The sequence below is a fragment of the Netta rufina genome (genome assembly GCF_964035555.1).
Source record: "Netta rufina genome assembly, chromosome: 3".
NCBI classification, from domain to species: domain Eukaryota; kingdom Metazoa; phylum Chordata; class Aves; order Anseriformes; family Anatidae; genus Netta; species Netta rufina.
In genome coordinates this window covers 106,855,209-106,874,939 of record NC_140125.1, presented here as the reverse complement: position 1 = coordinate 106,874,939, position 19,731 = coordinate 106,855,209, and the positions used below count along the sequence as shown (strand labels likewise).

Sequence of the window (19,731 nt, the reverse complement as noted above, 5' to 3'; positions counted from 1 at the left end):
TCCTCCAAAGAGCTGGTGGGTCACCTGGCCACAGCCAAGGAGAGGACACACTTGGGTGATACGAAGACAGAGGCTGGGAAGGTAAGGAGCTGATAAAGGAATGAATGTAGGATTGCTCTCTAGGTTCAGAAAGGTGGTACATTGTGCAGCAGTCAGAAGAAATAACATACACTACAACTCTTTAATAAAAAGAGAGTAGAAGATGCCAAAGATAAACTCTTCTGTCCTTGCCTGGAGCAAGGGTGACTTCACTATCCAGATGGTGAAGTGGTCAATCAGGAAGAGAGAAAGGATTCACAGCATTTGTGTGTGACACTCACTGTAAAACTGGGTGCTCAGTGATGCCCTGCTAGCTTTAGACAAGTGCTTTGTTTTCACACTTCACCTCTCACAAAATCACACACACTCCATTTCTCACAGTCCAGTTGGAACACCCGGTCTCCCATTGCTGCCTTCCGCTGAGGTCACAAGGCTGTTCCCATGCCCCTTGTTAGCTTGTTTCTTTGCAGCCTCTTCTGGGAATGGCTATCTAGGTGCCCTGTGCATCTGGGATCAATCCAGGGCAAGTGCCTTGCACCCGGCATGCCTCCTATCAGACCGGCTGGGAACGGTTCCCAGGGACTGCCTCAATAATTGCCCAGTGGTATCTTCAAGTGTTTATTGGAAAATGGGGAGACAATCAAAGCAAACCTGTAGGGAAGCATAAAAAGAGCAGATCTAATCTAAGCTGTGGGTAACAGCCCAGCTAGACAGAGTAAAAGCTTCCAGTTACAATCTGTTTAAGAGACTAACTTCCTCCTATTCTGCTCTTGATGCAATAGCTGATTTTATGAGATAATCAGACAGAACTCTCCAGTTATCTAGGGGAAGACTTTACCTCCCAGTGAGCACTGAAATGCTAAGCCCACCTGATGTCAAATGGCATAATTTAGCTGGTGGCAGTTTGCACCAGTAGATATCAAAGAAAGATGTGACTCGGTAACTGCAAAGGCAACGGTAGTGAAATGTAATACCCGTCCACTACATAATTGTGGGTTGTGGCAGCACAGCGCCAGGAAGTCTATTAAATAAAGAGTATTACAGGGACTTTCATCCCTAGGTATCCCAAGCCTTTTGTGCTTGCTACATCCCGTGAATCATTCCTCCCTGTATAAAGACAACCGACTTGTCTCTACCTTTCCAAAGCAAAGGCTGAATTCCCAGCTTATACAGCACCAAACACTTCACTAACTGATACTGAAGATGTAGAAAACTGACACAACACTCTTTAAAAACAAGATTATGGACATTACAATTTATCAGAAAGCAGGGAAACACTACCATAGTAAGGAAATGAGCACAAGGTATTCTTTATCATAAAATCCAAGCACATTGCATTCAGTAATTGCTAGTTACTTTTTTTTTCTGAGCCTTCACGTTGGGACATGGAAAATTGGGCATGGAGACGTTTTTAAGAAGGAAATTGCATCTTAGATTTTAATACATTTCCAGAACTTCCAAGCTTTTCAAGAAGTACTGATGAATTAGAGGATCTCAGTCCTGAGAGATGAATTTAAAAGACCATAAATGGACTTAAATTTCAGATGATGGGTGCTCTGCCATTCTGAAATTCAGGCCTTATTACAATGTTTCCAGTTAGGCACCCAAAGTCATTAGTCACTTCTGAAAACCTTGGCATAGAGTAAAAGAGAAAATCTCCAACTGAGCTAACATCCTTCATGTACAGTCTCGTAAAACAAAAACTAGAAAAAATGTCCCAAAGCCCATGAGTGAGTCAATCTCATTCATTGTGGCCATAGTAAGCTGTAAATTATTTTTATTTAATAATAGCTAATACCTGTTTTTTATACTTTTTTTTTTTTTTTTTTTTTTTTAAATCAGTGGGCTATAAGTGAATTATAATCTTTAAATGCAGCATCGTGGAGCCGTTACTACAAGAATTAGCATAGTTACTACAATAGTTAGCATAGACAGAGCATCATAGCAAAAGAATCCAGCTAAACAAAATATATACTAAAGTATTTGCTCCTTAAAAGACAATGGGAAATTTTAAGCAGGGAAAAATTTGGATGCCTTTCTCACATATTATTCTTCAGAGTGTATTTCTCAGTCAGATCAAAGTCAGTTGTGTTGTTTTTCCTTTCTTGTTCTTTTTGGTTTCTCCTGCCAAGCCTAAGGCAAGGCAGTGGTACTGCAAATCCCAGCATCAGGTTTTCTGTCCTGTTCTTCAGAGCAAAAAGCCAGGAGTAAGCATGTGTTTGCACAGTGTCCCCTAGGATTGCTTGCAGAGCTGCTGCTTAGGCAGCCCATGGCTGTACCTGCACCAGTCACCTGGCCCAAAAGGCACAACAATCGACTCAACAATCAGTGGGTCAAAATTATCCCCAACACCACTCTCGTCTTGGGGTACTTAACCATCCTGGGGTACCAGCCACCTGGCCATGGTGCTGGGCACCTTGCTCTGGGTGGCCCTACTGGAGCAGGGAGTGGGCCAGCGGCCTTCTCAGGTCCCTGCCCACCTCGGCCGTGCTATGATTCTTCAGTTTTGTATTATGCCAGAATCGTACTCCAGCTGGCCAGGCCTGTTTTAACATGGAGCTAACCCCTGTCAGCCAACCTACTGCACGCATGCACAGACCTGATCAGGTAGAGGAGCCATTTGGCAGATAGGGCTGGGTTTTTCAGATTCAAAAGTTTCAGCCTTGAATAGCCAGCAAGCACCAGCGCTCAGCTTTGAAGCAGAAAACCAAAGCTCTGCTGATTGCTTGAGAAGGTCCATGTTTCATGTAGTGCAGCAGGCCTGTGCCAGAGCCATCAGCCTGCAGCTCAGATAAGCCCCAAATTAAGCCTACGCTGAGCTGAGCTCCACTTGTCTCACCACAAAATTTTTGTTGTCTGGGGACAAGCAAGAATGCTCTTACATGGGACTGAAAATATGTGCAAAGCCACCCTAGAGCTGCACATGGAGCCACTCATCTGGCGCCTAGATGAGGACCTTGCAAAGGTCATTTGCAGCATTTTTATAAGTGATACTATACATTTTTTTTTCTGCACAACCCCCTTCCATTGTTGCTGCTAGCTAAAACTGGTTGCTGTACTAGGCTGAAGGTTGATTTAGGTGTGGCAAAGCCTGCAGCTTTAAAGAATAAATAAGGTTGTTGTGAAATCTTTGCAGGAAGCATTGGTGCCACAATCATTTTGTTCCTGCCACAACCCTGCAGCCTAGCCTGCTGACAAAAGAGAAGTGGGTGAGCATACAGAGAGAGTCAGGCCTAATGAAACCCCATCTCAGAGTCAATTTTTAGTAAAAATTGCAATCACTGCATTATTTTCAGGAATGGCTGTTGGTATTATCTGCAGTAATCCACATCAAATATTTTATTTTCAAAGGGAGTTTATAGAAATCCAGATTAGCCAAAACTCTACCTCCGTGTTTGTCACCAGTCCATTTTCAGAATGTCTTCCATGGGGCAGCACTCATGTAGCTGAATTTTAATAAACAGTGTGAGCCCTTCCAATTTGTATACTGGCTAATGGTTTCAAATCCAGGCTGAGGTTATACCATGTTATCCCCTTGCACAAAACTATGTCGACAGCAGTGCTCTGGACACCTCACAGGTTTTCATTATTCAGTGGGTGCCAGAAGTGCTCAGAGCTTCTGTAAATTAACCTGCACCTAATAGGGGGGCTGGGAACACATTGGCACAGGCTTGCTCATGAGCCATGGCCCTTTCGTCTCCCCACCCTGCTTACGTGCCACTGCCCGCAGCTATTCATTTTCTTCTTGGCGGTCAGGGTTTGGAAGGGCTCTGACACATAACTGCATTGTTGTCACTTAGCAACCTTTGCTGTATTTCCTAAATGAAGTGTTTTATAGAGGAATTCATCTAAGTTGGGAATTTATAACCAAACCAAAGTCTTTTCACTCTGTCACCAGATAATTAAAGTATAATAATTAAAATTTAAAATAAACCCGTGAGGGCTATTTCTCACTGATAGAAATAGAAACTAGGAAAAACTGATCTAAGGTCCTGCTGCCAGTTACTGAGATTGCGTTTACCTAATTTTTAACCTCTTGTCTGCTCGTTGTAAAAGGCTGCTGCTGAGCTGGGGCTCACCTGGAAGGTCTCGGATATCACCTCTTGCCAGAGGCTCTGTAAAGTCCTAGCTGAGCTGGAGTTTAGCAGAGTCAGAACAATTTTAGTGGAAGATGTGATTGTTTCCTAATTTATGTACACCAGTTAAACTTTTAGGCTGGATCAATTTCAGCATTAAGGCTTACTCCTCTTTTTAATGTAAATCATAACAATTAAATATTATCAAGTATAAATGAGAAGGTTTGAACTAGCATAAATGCACAGGAGACATTTGAATTTAACAATGCACAAATAGGTAATTCAAAAATATTTTCCACTTGAACCAATCCTTGATTTTTACAAAATATGTCCCAGTAGGCCTGAATGGTTGACAATGTCTATCAGAGCACAGTCCTATGCTGAGCAGATTAAGGGTGACAGTGATCTCGGTACACTTCCTGACCCTCTCTACCCTCAGCCAGTCCAGCTCTGGCTGGTATTCCCTTGGCTGTAGGGGAAAATTCAGGGTGGGAAGGGAAACTGAGGCAGGGCTGCATATGGCTGGAGACACCTTGTACATTGGGTAGGTAGCAAGGACAGCCTCCAGAGGACTATGGATGCTGGATACTCAAACCAAGACATTAATGCTTAGTCCATCAGCAAGGGTCCAGCTGTAATCAGGATTGAAAGCCAACAGCTGGCTACAACTGCATGGGCAAGGCACACACAGGCTGGGAACCAGAAAGCCATGGTGAACCTTGTATTGGGTTCTGCTGCCCTGAGGAAAAGACCAGAAGAGCAGTGGCCATCAGCAGCCCAAGTCCCAAGAACCATGCTAAGCTGCCAGCATGGAGAGCATGCACATGAAGTTGCCCAGTTTGATGGAGCAGACACTCCCTGTCTGTGGGATTGGTGGCACAACCACAGGCCCTGCAGAGAGGCCAGCCTATGGTCTATATATATGGGGACAGGTGCTGGTGAGCTCAGTGTCGCTGCCCTCCCAGGAACCAAACATGATACTGGTGTAGAGTGGAAGGAAAATGTGGGTGAAGGAGACACGGCCCACCAGGACATGGCGCACCAGGACAGGACTCACCAGGATGGGGACCACCAGAATGTGGCCCAACAGGACATGGCCCACCAGGATAGGGCCCATCAGGACAGGTCCCACCAGGACAGGGCACAAGTCCTACTCAGCTCTCTAGGAGAGGGTCCGCAATGCTTCCCTGAGAACCCCACTGGTGGCACCGAGCAGGCAACAGAGGTGTGTCACTCTCTTCGAGTGGCTTTTTTTTCCCACAAGATAGCACTAAAAAAGGAAATGAGAAGTGGCTTCCTTCATGGCTGAGATTCACTCTGGAGGGCTGCTTCTTGCTTGCCACTCTCCTCCTATGTTGCAACACAGGAAATTTGCTTCTGCAAACACCTGGTGTTGTTTCAAACAGCCAGATGGTCCTAACCTCAGTCTGCTGTAATTGATGGCCTACTTGTCTAACCCTGTAACTATCTCTCACTTTAGGCACAGATGCTGCATCTCTCTAAATACCGTTCCACATTAAAACATCCTACCTTCCTGTTTCACATATCAATCAATGCAGCAATTCTTACAGAAACCAGCAATGGGTTGTGTAAACCAGGAGACAGTGGGTGTAAGCAAGCAGAGATAAAATTATGCAGGCTTAAATTACGAATTGGATGTGTGGTTGAAGGATTTAGACTCACATTGCAAAATTAGCTGGGACATAACCAGCAAGCAAACAAACATCATGTGGTGACCCCAGAGCAAATCTGCTAGTCGATGTGACTTAGCCCACAAAAGCCAGGCTGCCCTGGTATATGCCATGCTCTGTCACGATGACATATGCTCATTTGGTGTTTCTATGCGTCATGCAGACTCTCTGCCCATTTCCAGCACATCCAAATATCCTTATGCAATTTTAATGTTCTGGGGCTTTCCGGTAGTCGTTTCTCTCCAGGTCCGGGGTTCATGATGATACACCCTAGAGACTGCCACCATATCAGTGACCATTAGCAAAGCAGTGCCATTTCATGAGCTTGAAGACCAGAAACTTTTTCTTAACAAATTGGGGTGTACCCTGAGCTCCCCACTTCCTCTCAGTCCTTGCACTGAGCATACCAAAGACACGGTACCTGTGACCCTGGCATCGGACTCAGGAAATTGTGGCTAAAGTTACTCAGGCTACCAAGACCTTTTGTTTCCTGTTATTAAGTGGAGACAGTATTTCTTCCCCCTCCCAAAGGCCAGTGAGGACAATACTTTATGTGACAGTCAGGTACTCAGAAGCTGAGCCACTGATGGTGGTTCAAAAATACTTCTTGTATCCCTGCCCCCTCCCCTCCCCTTCTTCCCCTCCCCCAAGTTTCCTATCTCAGTATCTCATTGGCATTAATGTCTAGTCTTCAGAATATGCCTGGGACAGAGGCAACTGCCTTCAGCCCCATCTTGCACATGGAGATCTAAAGCACAAAGTACAATGAAGGATTCACCCCAGCCAAAACAGGACATCTGTCAAGGCACGGATCTTGTTCCTGACTTGTAACCAACTTTTTGCTTCCCCAAAGTCCTTGTGTCTTGGGCAGGTGGGTTTGATCCAGGGATTTCTTTACTTGTATATCACCACTCTTGGGCTCATCTGGATATGCTTACGTCCTTGCTTTCAAGTTCACTAATAGGCACTAGACATGTCACTTTATAAGGTCTGCCCTCAATTACAGGATTACTATAAGAATTAAGAGGTCAGGTGTAGCATGAAGTCCAACACAAGAAAACTTAGGTTGCAGCTTCATGAGACATACTTAGACAAAAGCATAAGGTCCTTGTTCCCCTCTTTCTCTGATCTATGCACTCACCCACTTACGCTGTGTGGCATGCACTGTATCACTCCCTGAGCCTGTTTAACTCTGCTAATGCAGAACAAAACTGTCCCAGGAGTACAGCCTGTTGGTAGGGTGGAGAATCAGGAGGAGAAAGAAAGGAGACAGGGAGAGTGATGATTTTTTTTTTTTCCTTTAGGCAGTAACAAACCAGTAGATCAGATCAACCGCCCATGAAACCACAGCCTTGGTTTAAAAGAATTCACTAGGTCAAAAGAAAATGGAAGTGATTCCCTGCCAATAATACATGCAGAGGAGCAGCCCAGAGAGAGAGAAAATATGAGCCTTGCAGAATGGTGCAATGCTTGTGCTGACTCCCACATTGCACAGAGAGTGCATTAGAAAATGTAGGTGTGTGCCTGAGCTGCTTCCTAAGTCACTGCACCAGTCACTGCACTAAGTGAAAGCTGGTGCCGACACAAAGCAAGCAAACAAAATCCCTACCCCGCGTTACTTTGGGAATTAAGGACAATTCTCATATTATTTCTTTCACACAGTACATGGATCAGAAATTAAGTCCACAGTACAGGGCACTGCGTTTTTATGTGATATCTGGATCCTTACAGGAAAGTGACTCTGATAATATTGTGTCTCCCTGTATCTTTCATCTCAGTACTTTCCCAATTAAAGCTTTTTTAGTTTCTGAGCATTATCTTTTTTTCTTTTAATTGTTGTCCCTTCCACCTTGAACTTGACAGCTGAGTTGGGTAACTGAAAGGTCACATTTTTAACATGACCTGTTGAATTCCTGCTTTCACAGAATTACAGAATGGCTGAGGTTGGAAGGGACCTCATCTCATCTCATCTAACCCCTCTATCAAGTCCCCAAAAGCACATTACCCAGGATGGCATCCAGACAGTTTTTTAATATCTCTAGGGAAGGAGACTCCACAACATCTCTGGGCAACCTGTTCCAATGCTCAGTCACTCTCACAGTAAAGAAGTGTTTCCTGTTATTCAGACAGAACTTGCTCTGTTGCATTTTGTGCCCATTGCCTTTCATCCTATTGCTGGGCACTGAGAAGAGTCTGGACCCATTGCTTTGACATCCTCCCTTCAGATACTTACACACAATGCTCCAGCCCCTTCATCATCTTAGTAGTCCTCCTCTGGACTCACTCCAGTAGCTCCATGTCCCTCTTGTACTGGGGAGCCCAGAACTGGCCACAAGACTCCAGGTGCGGCCTCACCAGGGCTGACTACAGGGACAGGATCATCTGCCTTGACCTGCTGGCAACACTCTTCCTAATGCATCTCAGGATACCATTGGCCTTCTTGGCCACAAGGGCACACTAATGGTTCATGGTTAACTTGTTGTCTAACAGGACCCCTGGTCCTTCTCCTCAGAGCTGCTTTCCAATAGCTCAGCCCCCAGCCTGGTGCTTGAGGTTATTTCTTCTCAGGTGCAGACTAAAGCTAAGAAAGCATTCAGTATCTCTGTCTTTCCTGTATCCTTCAGTCACTAGGGTCCCTGCCCAGTTCAATAGCAGGCCCACGTTTTCACTAGTTTTTCCTTTCGTTACTGATATATTTGAAGAAGCCCTTCTTGGACTTGACATACCTAGCCAGATTTAATTCCAAATGGGCCGTAGCCTTCCTTGTTGCATTTCTGAATACCCTGTGTTCATCCCAAGTGGCCTGTTCCTGCTTCCACCTCCTGTACACCTTCAGCTTATGTTTAAGTTCTGTCAGGAGTTCCTTGTTCAACCATGCAGATCTCCCTACCTCCTTTGCTCAGTTTCTTGCTCACAGGGATTCATATTTCCCAATGTGTTTATTGGCTCCCAAGTATGATTTTCCTTTACCTCCCCATATACATTTTGTCTCTAAGAAGCCTATGTTAGCAAAGCTTTTAGATTTTACTGGCATTTTGCGGAAATGCTGAGATGATAGTCTCAGCTTTCACGTCATGCTTTAATATTGCAAGGGCTTGCCTTAGACAGAGGCAGAAGCAATTCAGGGCCAGACAGTGAGATCAAACTAGGCTACAGAAAAACTGAAGCACCTTTCCAAGCTTCTGAAGACCTTCAAGGAGGAGACTCCACCACCTCTCTGGGGGGCCTGTGCTAGGGCTCCATCACCCACGCAGTGCTCTTTCAAGCAATGCCTAGACACATTTCGAGGGTCATTGTGGGCCAGTGCTACTTGGCAGGCAGCTATTTGGACACTCACCAAAGCGTACCAGTTGGCCAGGAGGCCAAAGAATAGTGCCTGCCCTTTTGTTGGCCAGCTATTTATTTGTACAGACATAGCCACTGAGCCTGAAATATAAATAGTTGTATCTGGTAATGGGGAATGGAAACCATCCTGGTCATTGGTTTTGATGTATTTATGGCTGCTTTTAACGTAAATCTAAGTTTTCAGTGCTAACGGTCCAAGCTTGCAGGGGATTCTGTCCTTCCTCTACTTTTGTTTAAAGAAGAAAAAGAAAAAAAGAAACAAATAGATCCACTTCTACCTCTTGGCCTCCAGTATCCAAAAGGAATGACAGGAATTGTACGTAAATCCAGATGCTCACGGAGCTGCTCCTGTGTCAGTAAGAACAGAGGGAGGCTTCCACTGGTAAATGTGGGTATTTATTGGTTATAAATCAAAGGGCCAGCAAATATGGAGAAATCAGTGAAAATTTTTTTGTTGTTGTTGTTGTTTTTGTCTATGTTAATAACAATGTTTTAAGATAAAGCTGTTATTTTTAAACATGTCCTATTTTCATTTTGCACTAGTCTTTTTAACTGCCCTGGAAAAAAGGATGTTTATACAATTTCACAAAGAAATGTGAACTCTTCTGCTCCATTTACATTTCTTTGTTCCAAAATGTATTCCTCTTGTTGAGATTCCAGCAGACAAGGAAAGCAGACACAGCGGTTACTTTCCAATGTGAAACTTAAAACCACAATCTCCCGCTCAGAAAACACAGAATGAGTCACAGGAAGGGGCCACTTGCTTGCAAAACTCATTAAAAGCAAGGCAAGGCAAAATGGATTTCCTGTATCAATAAATAGATTGCTGGCAGCAGGCAGAACACCTGACAGTGCTAGAGGGTAAAAAACAGTCCAAGAGTAGCCATTAGAAGAGAGATCAATTCTTCAGCTTGGAAACCGTATCTCCCCAGTACCCAGTTTGATTTCTTGGCATTAGTTGACTTAATCCAGTAAAGTGATAAGAATATGCACAAATTTGATTGCAGGGAGTTGCAACTAAAGCACACGCTTAAATGGGCTGCGTCAATTTTCCAAAGCGAGCTTTATTAAAAGGGATGCATGCTATGTATACTGCAGGTGAAAGCTTTGTTCCCCAGTTTCATGAAAATATAAAGCAGCCCTAGTCCTTATCAAAGCTTAAAATAGAGCTGTAACTGCAGCTTTCTTTTGCTGTTAGTGGTAGCCCTCAGGTGCTTAAACAGGGATTTCCTTTCGATGAACGTTATTCTCTCCTGCTTGGCAAATGAAGCCAAAATGGCCTTCACTCCTTCTGTTCAATGTAGAGACATGGGATTTTAATAGAATCACATAATCTTTCAGGTTGGAAAAGACCTCTAAGATCATCTAGTGCAACCTCTATCCTAAAGCCTACCACTAAACCATGCTATTAAGTTCTACATCTACACATTTATTGAAGACCTCCAGGGATGGTGACTCAACCACTTCCCTGGGCAGCCTGTTCCAGTGCCGCACAACCCTCTCAGTAAAGAAATTTCTAATAATCAACCTAAATCTCCCCTGGTGCAACTTGAGGCCATTTCCACTCATCTTATCACTTGGATTTTGGTCAAGAGGCAGGGAGCTCAACACTTGACACCTAGGTTCAACATGGGCATGGAATTAAGAAGCTGTTTTTTTGGCCACTTACCCTGGTTTTGTTCCCTTTCTCTAGTGCCTCCTAGAAGAAAACTCATTTCTCATTTCGTCTTTATTTCTCACCCTCACATTCCAGTGGCTAGAAAGGTCTTGATGAGGACCTCCTCCTAAAAACATCCAGCACCTAATCTCTGTGTACCACGTCTGGGTTTTCACTAGAGCCAGCCTCTTGTCTCTCATTTACAACTACTCCTCTCCTTGCATCGCTCAGTCATGCTACAGAAAGAAATGAGGTGATGGATTTTACTCCAAGCAGAAGGGTTAGGACCACCTTTGGTGATGGCACTGCGAGTGTACTCCCTTCACAAGTATTTATGCAATAAAATGAAATAAATAAAATTGCCCCCAGGCTTCACTTTTTTTGCATATTCACAGATGACTTGAAAGTTACAGTTTTTAGGTTCTTGGCACTAACAGTCTTCTGCCTCCTGCAATAATCTGTTCTGATGTACTTGATGGCATCTGCAATGCAAATGAAGACTATTTATTTGAAAGGAAACAATTAACGTGGTATTCTGGGTAGCGTTCCCTACCTTCTCCACAGCATCAAAAAAATAACAGTCTTCACTCCTCAGGAGGTTTGTTCCCCTGACTTTTCTGTGTTAATGAGATGTTCCAGGAGCAATGAATATGTCCTTATAAAGTTTGGTTTGCAGAGGCAAAAGCATCATTTCTCTGACTTTTAATTAAAAAAGCACCTTCATTTCAAAGCCTGTCTCCAGAGCTCTAGTGTAAATGTTTATACAAGCCAGAGACATACAGAAAATAGGGAAGATTGAAGAAGCAGTGACTGTAGGCTGCCCAAATACGGCTGCTCTTGTATTTTTAACACAGACCTTTAGCTGCTGTAGAGCCTTATCAACCCCAAACATCTTTGTTTTCATACCAACACCAGCCCGGCAGTATCGCTACGGCTGCAGTTAGTTTGCTTAGCAAACCTGGCAGAGGGAGCAAAAAGCAGTTCTGTATTCTCACAGACATGAGGAAATGTTATTTGCTTCTTGCCAGCTGAATGGCCAATGTCAAAGAAGGAAAAAAAAGTGTGTGTGTGTGTGGGGGGGGGGGGTTATGGAGGGGGAACAGTTGGGAGGGAAACTATGAGAGAGAATATCTGGTCTTGTTACTGTGAATAACAACAATCCCATTCAAATCAGATAGCTAGTTTTCCAGATCACTCCAAGAATTATACAAAGGGAAAATGGGAAAAAATCTGGGGTATGGTAAGATTCCTGACTGGTCCTGCTGCTCCAATTCCCATCTGGTTACTCTTGGCTCCCAGGTGCTGTCCTCAAACCCCAGCACAGTGAGAGCCTGAAACCTGACCCTGCCTCCCTGACTCCTTGCACGTGAAAAGGCTCTGGATCAAACACTCCAATACAGCAAAAAATTTGCAAGTGCTGGAAGTTACACTGGATAGCCCCAGTAAGAGATAAGCAACTGAGAGGATATGTACAAATTCCACACTTCAGAGCTCCAACAGTTCTGAAAAAGCACTCTGCCGAAATCAAAGCATACACAAAAATAGAAAAGTCAGAAGAAATTTACATTTGCCTTTATTACAATATATAGTTCTATCGTCGTTGCATTCAGCAGATCAAAATGAGGTGTTAAAATGATTTTCATCATTCCAGTAGCACATACATATACAGAGTAAATACTGTATATAAATAGTCTTTGAAATAATAATCCATATCTACAAATAAAAATACCCAATACTCTTTCTCCTCCCTCCCTATATTACAGCAGTAACATTTTATCTGTAACACAACTAATGCAACAATCATGGTATTCTGTCCCTCACACAACACAGCTGGAGGGGTATGGTCATCAGCTTCATGAAAATAAACATCAGTCACTCCTCACTTCTGCATATTCTAGTTTATGTGTACCGTATAAATAGAATACACAGTGATTTAATGTCTCTGCATATTTATGCTAGCCAAATATTCTTTCTGTAACAGAAACCAGCATTACACTGAAAGGAAAGTTGAGAAAGTTTTTTTTTTTTTCTTTCACAGAAAGAGTAGGAATTTGTAAAACCGTCCTTTTTTTCTTCATTAGGAATTAACACAGCAGCGTAAGTATTATGCATAAAATTGCTCAGCTACCACAACAAAGTATCTTAAGCTCCCTTTAAAAGTATGGCAATGTTTCTAGCAGGTCAAAACTTGGATTTTCTTAACTGTCTTTTCTGTGAGCAGGTTTGATAAACATGAGTTATATAAACACACATTTGTCTCACTTTCCAGCTATATTTAAACTTTCAGACACAAAGGGTTAGTTATACCGTACGTCAGAAGCACAGCGTTAACTTCACAATCATAGCAATATTGGTCAGAAGGGACCCCTGGAGGTCAGCTAGTCCAACTTCATGCTTGCAGCAGATAGCAGACAACATGAGAGCCAAGTCAGCCACAGCTCTGTTTAACCAAGTCTTGGAAAACTCCAGGATGGGGATTCCACAGCACCTCAGGGTTGCCTGCACCAGCGTGGCACTGCTCTTACAAATCTGATGGAATTAAAAGGACCACTCATTCACACTATCATTTGGGTTGAAATACATGGCAGTAACAGCCCTGGACAGGCTATTTATTAAGTCATAAACAAATACACACAGGCTTTAGACTTCGATTGTGGAGAAGTCTCTGGGACCTTTCTTTTCCTGGTGAAAGCTACTGCATGCAGTACCTTAGGAAAGCCAATCTCACCTACTGTGAAGAATAAAAAAACCTGATGGCCTCTAACTGAAGAGAAGGGCTGATTTGGTTTTAATTTGCATAATGGACTGAAGCAGACCTTTACAAGAACTGAGTAACACAGAATTCAGTTGGTACATTCATCCATTAATTCAATCATTAGCGACAAGTATAAATGGATACTTAAAGTGTGGCTATATTTAGAGATGCAACCATCTCGGTTTGGCAACCTGAGATCCTCACTGATTGTCTGACAGATTTAAGAAATGTGGTACAAATTTTCTGACAGTAAAAAGATATTTGCACCTTCTTTAAACTTTGAAGACAGCATAATCAGTCTGGGGCACTGGATATGCATTTCGTCCTCTTTCTGTTTGTCTACTAATTCCAGTATCTCTGAAATGGATGTGTACCTTGCCTGAACCCACAACGTTCATGTGAAAAGGAAGACTTAGGAAGGGCTCACCACTGCACATTGCAGCTATGCACACTGCAGTTGTATAAAGGATTGCACTTATTAATTACTATTGAAGGCACAGGGAAATCATAAATTGGCCCCCTGACATCTCAGATAAAGTCTGCAGCACAAGTTAAAAATCCCTATTATAGAATTACCATCCCACCTATGTTGTTACCACTCTTTTGAGATGCAAAACCAGAATTTGTTGAAACAGAACAAATGTGATGCAGAGCAGCTGTTCCCAAACCTTTGGGTGCTAATCAACCACAATCACATCTTAAAATTTCTCCTGGACCACTCTGCCTTCCTATTATTAAACCCTTAACTGAAAACACTGCAAAGCAGCTGCAAAACATGTATCATAGCCTCACAGATCACAAGTTGGCAGATATCACAGCTTATGAACCACTGTTTTAACCATACTGAAATACTATATACATGGAATCCCATGATGCCGTTTTCAATGTTTCAGAGAATAATTCAACTTTTAAATACATTTTAAAATGAAGGGGAAAAAAATCACCTTCTTAGCTACCAGCTCATTGAGGATTATTTGGCCATTTCATGCATACATTTAAAAGTACCACATTGTGTAAAGGCAGATCATTTGGAAAATATCATCAACTGATCTGCAGTATTGCTTCTACAATGCACAGTTAAATCTTAAGGCAGTTGAGAGCAAGTAGCAAAAACAGTATCTACAGCTTGTGTCTGAACAAATGAGAGGGAAAAAAAGATGAAAGATTTTGTTTTCTTGGAGCACAGTAAATCGCACTAAAAGCATCTGTACTTTATGATACAAACAAAAATACAAACAAAAAAAATCCATTCAGTAAAAAACCGAGATGCATCACTCACCAGCATCAAAGTTCACACTTTAGCCAAAAATAACATTTTAAATAGAACTATTCAATTTCGACAAAATCTTCAGTTTTCTTGGCTCAGCAATGATATTGAAACTCAACATATCCACTTCGTAAGATGTTTTTACTGAAAAATCACCAGAGTCAAACCATTGGCTTCAGTAAGATGGGCACTACACACAGCAGCCTATATCTTACACTTTCACACGTATCTTAACCCAAATAACTGTTCTGAAACATGGTACTCCTCAACTTGAAGAAGACTGGCAGAATCCGGCCATCTTATTTAATTTACTTCCATTTACATTGCACATCATTTATTTCCAAACACAAAAAAAAGCATTAGCAGGTCAAAACAACATGTTGAAATAAATCAACACACTCCATCGTCTTCGATGGCTACACCAATTTACAACAGCTGAGGACCTAGACCAGTAATGAACCGTTAAACAAACATCAGATGGTCAAGCAAGGAGGAAAGAGGAATGAGAGAATGGTTAAGGTTGGAAGGCACCACTGGAGGTCATCTGGTCCAACCACCCTACTCAATCATTCGCTCTTTCAGAGGATGGAATTTTGACATATGAGCTGCAACATGTATCACAAAATGTCAGGAATGGTGAGCACCTTCAGCTCCCTAACTTGCAGGGGTTTCTGAGATGAAAGACAACTTCAGTAATACAAGAAAGATACAGAACCACTTCATGACCTTATGATGTGTTTAACTGCAACTCTGTCATCACTGCACTTTTATTTGACTTTAGGCAATGAAACTGTATGGCACGATTTGAGTTGCTGGATGAAGGAACATTAGGAATGTAATTCCCATTCCTAGTACAACTCACTCTTGTCATCTGGAAACGTGACTAAGTATGAAGAAGCATTTCTAAGTTTGCTCACAGCAAAGGAATACAATGCTCACATCACAGATTCCAGCTGAACTGCCAACAGCAAAAGCCAAGTGAAGTCCTTGCAATACAAGCTAACTCATTCTTTGATCCGAGGCTGACAGTTCGGAGATGCAGTTAAGATGAGGCTGGATGTACATCCTGAGTTTCAAAAGGTGGTAGAGGTTCTCTCCAGTAGGTGAACTGACTGTAGGTATCAGAACAAGGAAAGTCTGAAGAATGGCTTCTTTTCAGCAAAGGGAAAATGTGATCTACCACTTCACATAGTCTGACATAACTGAAAAATAAATAAAAAGATCTTCTTATTTTGATATTTTTTTTTAAATAAGTCTCCAGTCACCAAGGCATGGCTACTCTTACATGAACAAGTTATCATCCTTGAAACTGTAAAATTCTCAATTTTGGTGCCTAGCTTCCAGGTAGCATTCACAGTTCAGATAAGAAATCTGTTCATTCTAAGCAAAGGGACTTACTTACCTAGAAAGAAACAGATGCCATTTTCTTCCCAAATCACCTGTTAAAATATTCAAACCCCAAATTTTGTTTCTCCATTGCTGTTCAGTTTGGTTCAAGCAGCTCCCTGCTCAACTGATAATTCATATTTTATACACTTCCCTTGGCACCCTTTCCACTAAGTGCAGTCTTAACATCACTAAAGGCTGTCTCCCTTCATTATGTGGTGCTACAGTGCCTAAGAATCTTGATGGAAGCCCTCAGCCCTGTCTTCAGATTTGTTCCTGGCTCTTCTAGATGGCAGCTCCAGGAAATGGAAATTTTGAAAAGGCAGATGGCTTCAGGAAACCAGTTAATCTCATTTCTATACAGACTCAATTGCACACTTATAGTTCTTTTACGTGATTAAAGTAAATGGAGTATATTGAACTAAATACTAAATAATGTCTTTATCAGTTTAACTGAAGGAAAGTAGAAAGTCTGTATTGTATTTTACATGTTTTATATTTTGTGTGGAATATTCTAAGGAATCTTTCATTAGTAAAATGAAACCTATATTTGGACACAAGTTATAAGTTATAAAAGGAAATTATTTAGCCTGTAAGGTTTTAGGGATAAGATTACTTACGATGAGATGTTTGTCTTTGCATGTTCTTGTATAAGTTCTCCTTTGGGGTTAACTGTAAATATGCGGTTTAGAGAAACCCCCACTTGCTTGTATGAATAAACATCCTAAATAGAAAAAAAAAAAAAAAGAATTATGATTCTGCCTTTGCACAGTCATGTCTCTTCTTGCTGAAATCTACTACACAGAAAAACATACTTACACAGTATTGGTACTAAATTTACCTAGTTATTGTGCACCTGAAATTCTATGAATTTCTCAACCTGAAATATGTTGAAAACTTGAACTCAGACTAATGAAAGGCTCATGAAACAGATCATTTGCAGGTGTGGAGTTTGTCACTGTAAATTAAACTATTGATCAAAATCATGTTTTGTTTTGCTTTTTTTCTCCAGTTACTTCCCTTGACACAAAAAATAAAATTAAATATAAAAAAGTAATGTTATTTGGGAGTAAAAGTATTTGCGCTTTCATTTTTCAGATAATATTTCATTTCCTGAGTGTATTGTACTGAATATCTTGCAACAACGTACTGGGGTTAAAACATAACTGCTAGAAAATAGTGATTAGTTTGTAATGACAAGATTACAAAAAGCTGTAAAAATTCTGCTTACACTAAAACCCCTGGAAAAATCTTTTACCTGCTGAGTTTGGATTTATGCAATGTCCATATATTGACTATGTATCGATGAAAGGGAAAGAGAGGGGAAAGTAAGGTATAAACACTGTAACTGCAGCAGTGAGCGCCAGGTGGTAATGCAGCGACAACTCTGGGAATTATTTTATGGCATTCAACTAGAAGTAACAGTTGAGAATAACTTTTAAGAAATTCAAACTGTTAACACAAGCAACGAACAAGTTTTGTTCCGGTCTGAAAAAAATGTTTGACAAAAAGCATTTGACAAAAGCAAAGATAAAAATAACCCCCAAAAGATGAGACCAAGCTTCCATTTTACTAATGTAAATCATTGGGTATAGTTTTAAAAATTCAAGTGGTAAAAGACTGAAAGGTTAATGAACATATGAAAATTATTTTAATTTTTATGTTGTACAGGTGCATAAGTATTGAAATTTCACTTAATTTTGAGGGGAGAAAACAAAAAGCAAAAGCAAAACAAAAAAAAAGCAGCACATAAAATTGAGAAAGCTATCATCCTGATGTTCACAAGGCCAGTAGCGTATTTTACATCTGAAGACTGCACTCCAACAGCAATCAAAGGAGTATGAAAATAATGGTTTTATTTCCCTGACATTCAACAACAACAAAAATGAAACTAGAGGTAGGCTTTATCCATAATACAAAATCACAGAAGTAGCTACAAAGTTATTTCAAAATCATATGTCTAAAGGTATCTTGAAAGTCAAAATTAAGCTGTGTACGATATAACAACCAGATAAAGCAATTGGACAGTGAGGTCCTCCTGTCCTCACTAATAATGGTTTTAAATTATGTAACTTGCTAAAAGATGAAGCTGAAAGAGTTGTCACTGCTCATAAATATCAACAACTCTAAGAAAAATGTGAGATAATTGTAGAAACAAATTCCAACAGAAAGACATGCTGATTTCTCCCAAATGTCGCTACAACATCCACAGTTTCAGAGCCAAAATATCTTGCCAGGCACTTCTGTCCAACATTTAGGCATCTAAAAATGCTCAGTCTCCAAATGTTCACTTTCACACTGGCAATAGCTAGTGTCCATATTTATACTTGTGATTTCCTCAGGCTATCAATGTTTTTGCCAGTGGACATGTCTAAGGTCTTACAGTTCCAAGCAGCTACAGCTGAGATCTATTCCATGCTCCTCAGGTCTCAGCATGTCTGAGACTGTTGCCTTTTGTGGATGCATAAAAGTATATGTCCTTTGGGCCTAAAAGAGACTAAGTAAAGCCTATAGCCCAATTCTGTAGTCTTCAAATAGGTGAGAGAGACCTCACTTTTCCTCTCAGTATCAGGGACTTCAAAGTTAACTGTTCAATTTTAGTGGGACATCCAAATCCTTCTGGATGTACTTAGGGTTTGAAGTCCCACTGATATTCATCTGAAGGATTTTGTGTCTGTCCAGAAGTAACTCATCGGCGCTGTATCAGTATGGGATAAAACGGGATCACTAAAATGGGATCAGTGTTTTCACACAAGTTTAAAGATCTTTTATGTAGTTAGGATTTCAATCAGTATTTCTTATTATGCTAACTTATGCAGATGTAATGTAGTTACTTTGTTTCTCTTCTACCTCTGCATCCTACATGGTGAGATCTTTCTGGAAGAACCTTTATATTATCCTTTGTATGAGGCCTAATCAAATATTCTTAAGTCCTATTTAAAGCTTCTAAGTTCTAATGTAACAAAATCACGAAATAATAGCAACCTTTCTGTTCTCTGTAAAAGACATAAATTTCAGCGATTACTTACAGCAGGTCTGTTTCCAAAAGCAGCATAAAAGGGTTCTGTGTTAGGATAAAACAAATTTTTTATGTCTGTCAGACACTGAACTTTGAATTTTTCTGGCTTCTTTTCTATCACTTCCCTGAAATGATATAAAAATAAAATAAAATAAAAAGGTGAAATATACATATGAAATATAGCATAAACCAATTTACTTTCTTTATTCAACATTTTTACCTAGCTGGATATTCCTATCAGGCCCCCACCTTTCTCCAATAAATCTTCATTTGGAAATCAGAAGGCCCATGAAGACGAAATAGCATTCCCAAGCTTACATAATGGGCACAATAAATAAATCCTCTGAAACAAGGGGACTTCTATTGAAGCCTAAGTGATAAAGATGGTTACTAAGCAAAGATGGTTGATTACAGGGAGCAGTGGCTAAATAAAATCTTAAGACATAAATTGTTATTAAGTAAACCACTTCCTGAGAACTGAAGAATGATTCATAGA

General features: G+C 41.1%; 1 protein-coding gene across 4 annotated transcripts in view; it reads right to left on the bottom strand.

The window, feature by feature from the left end:
• Positions 1–12,358: 12,358 nt before the first annotated feature.
• The window catches only part of LPIN1 (lipin 1), a 75,559-nt gene continuing 68,186 nt past the window's right edge, over positions 12,359–19,731 (bottom strand). For all 4 annotated transcript variants that reach the window (XM_084284826.1, XM_084284827.1, XM_084284829.1 and 1 more), the window contains 3 exons: positions 19,246–19,360; positions 16,837–16,940; positions 12,359–16,032 (listed from right to left, as the gene is read on the bottom strand). In XM_084284826.1, the coding sequence (XP_084140952.1) occupies positions 15,873–16,032; positions 16,837–16,940; positions 19,246–19,360 (379 nt within the window). In that variant the 3' untranslated portion in view covers positions 12,359–15,872. The remainder of the gene's footprint in view (positions 16,033–16,836; positions 16,941–19,245; positions 19,361–19,731) is intronic.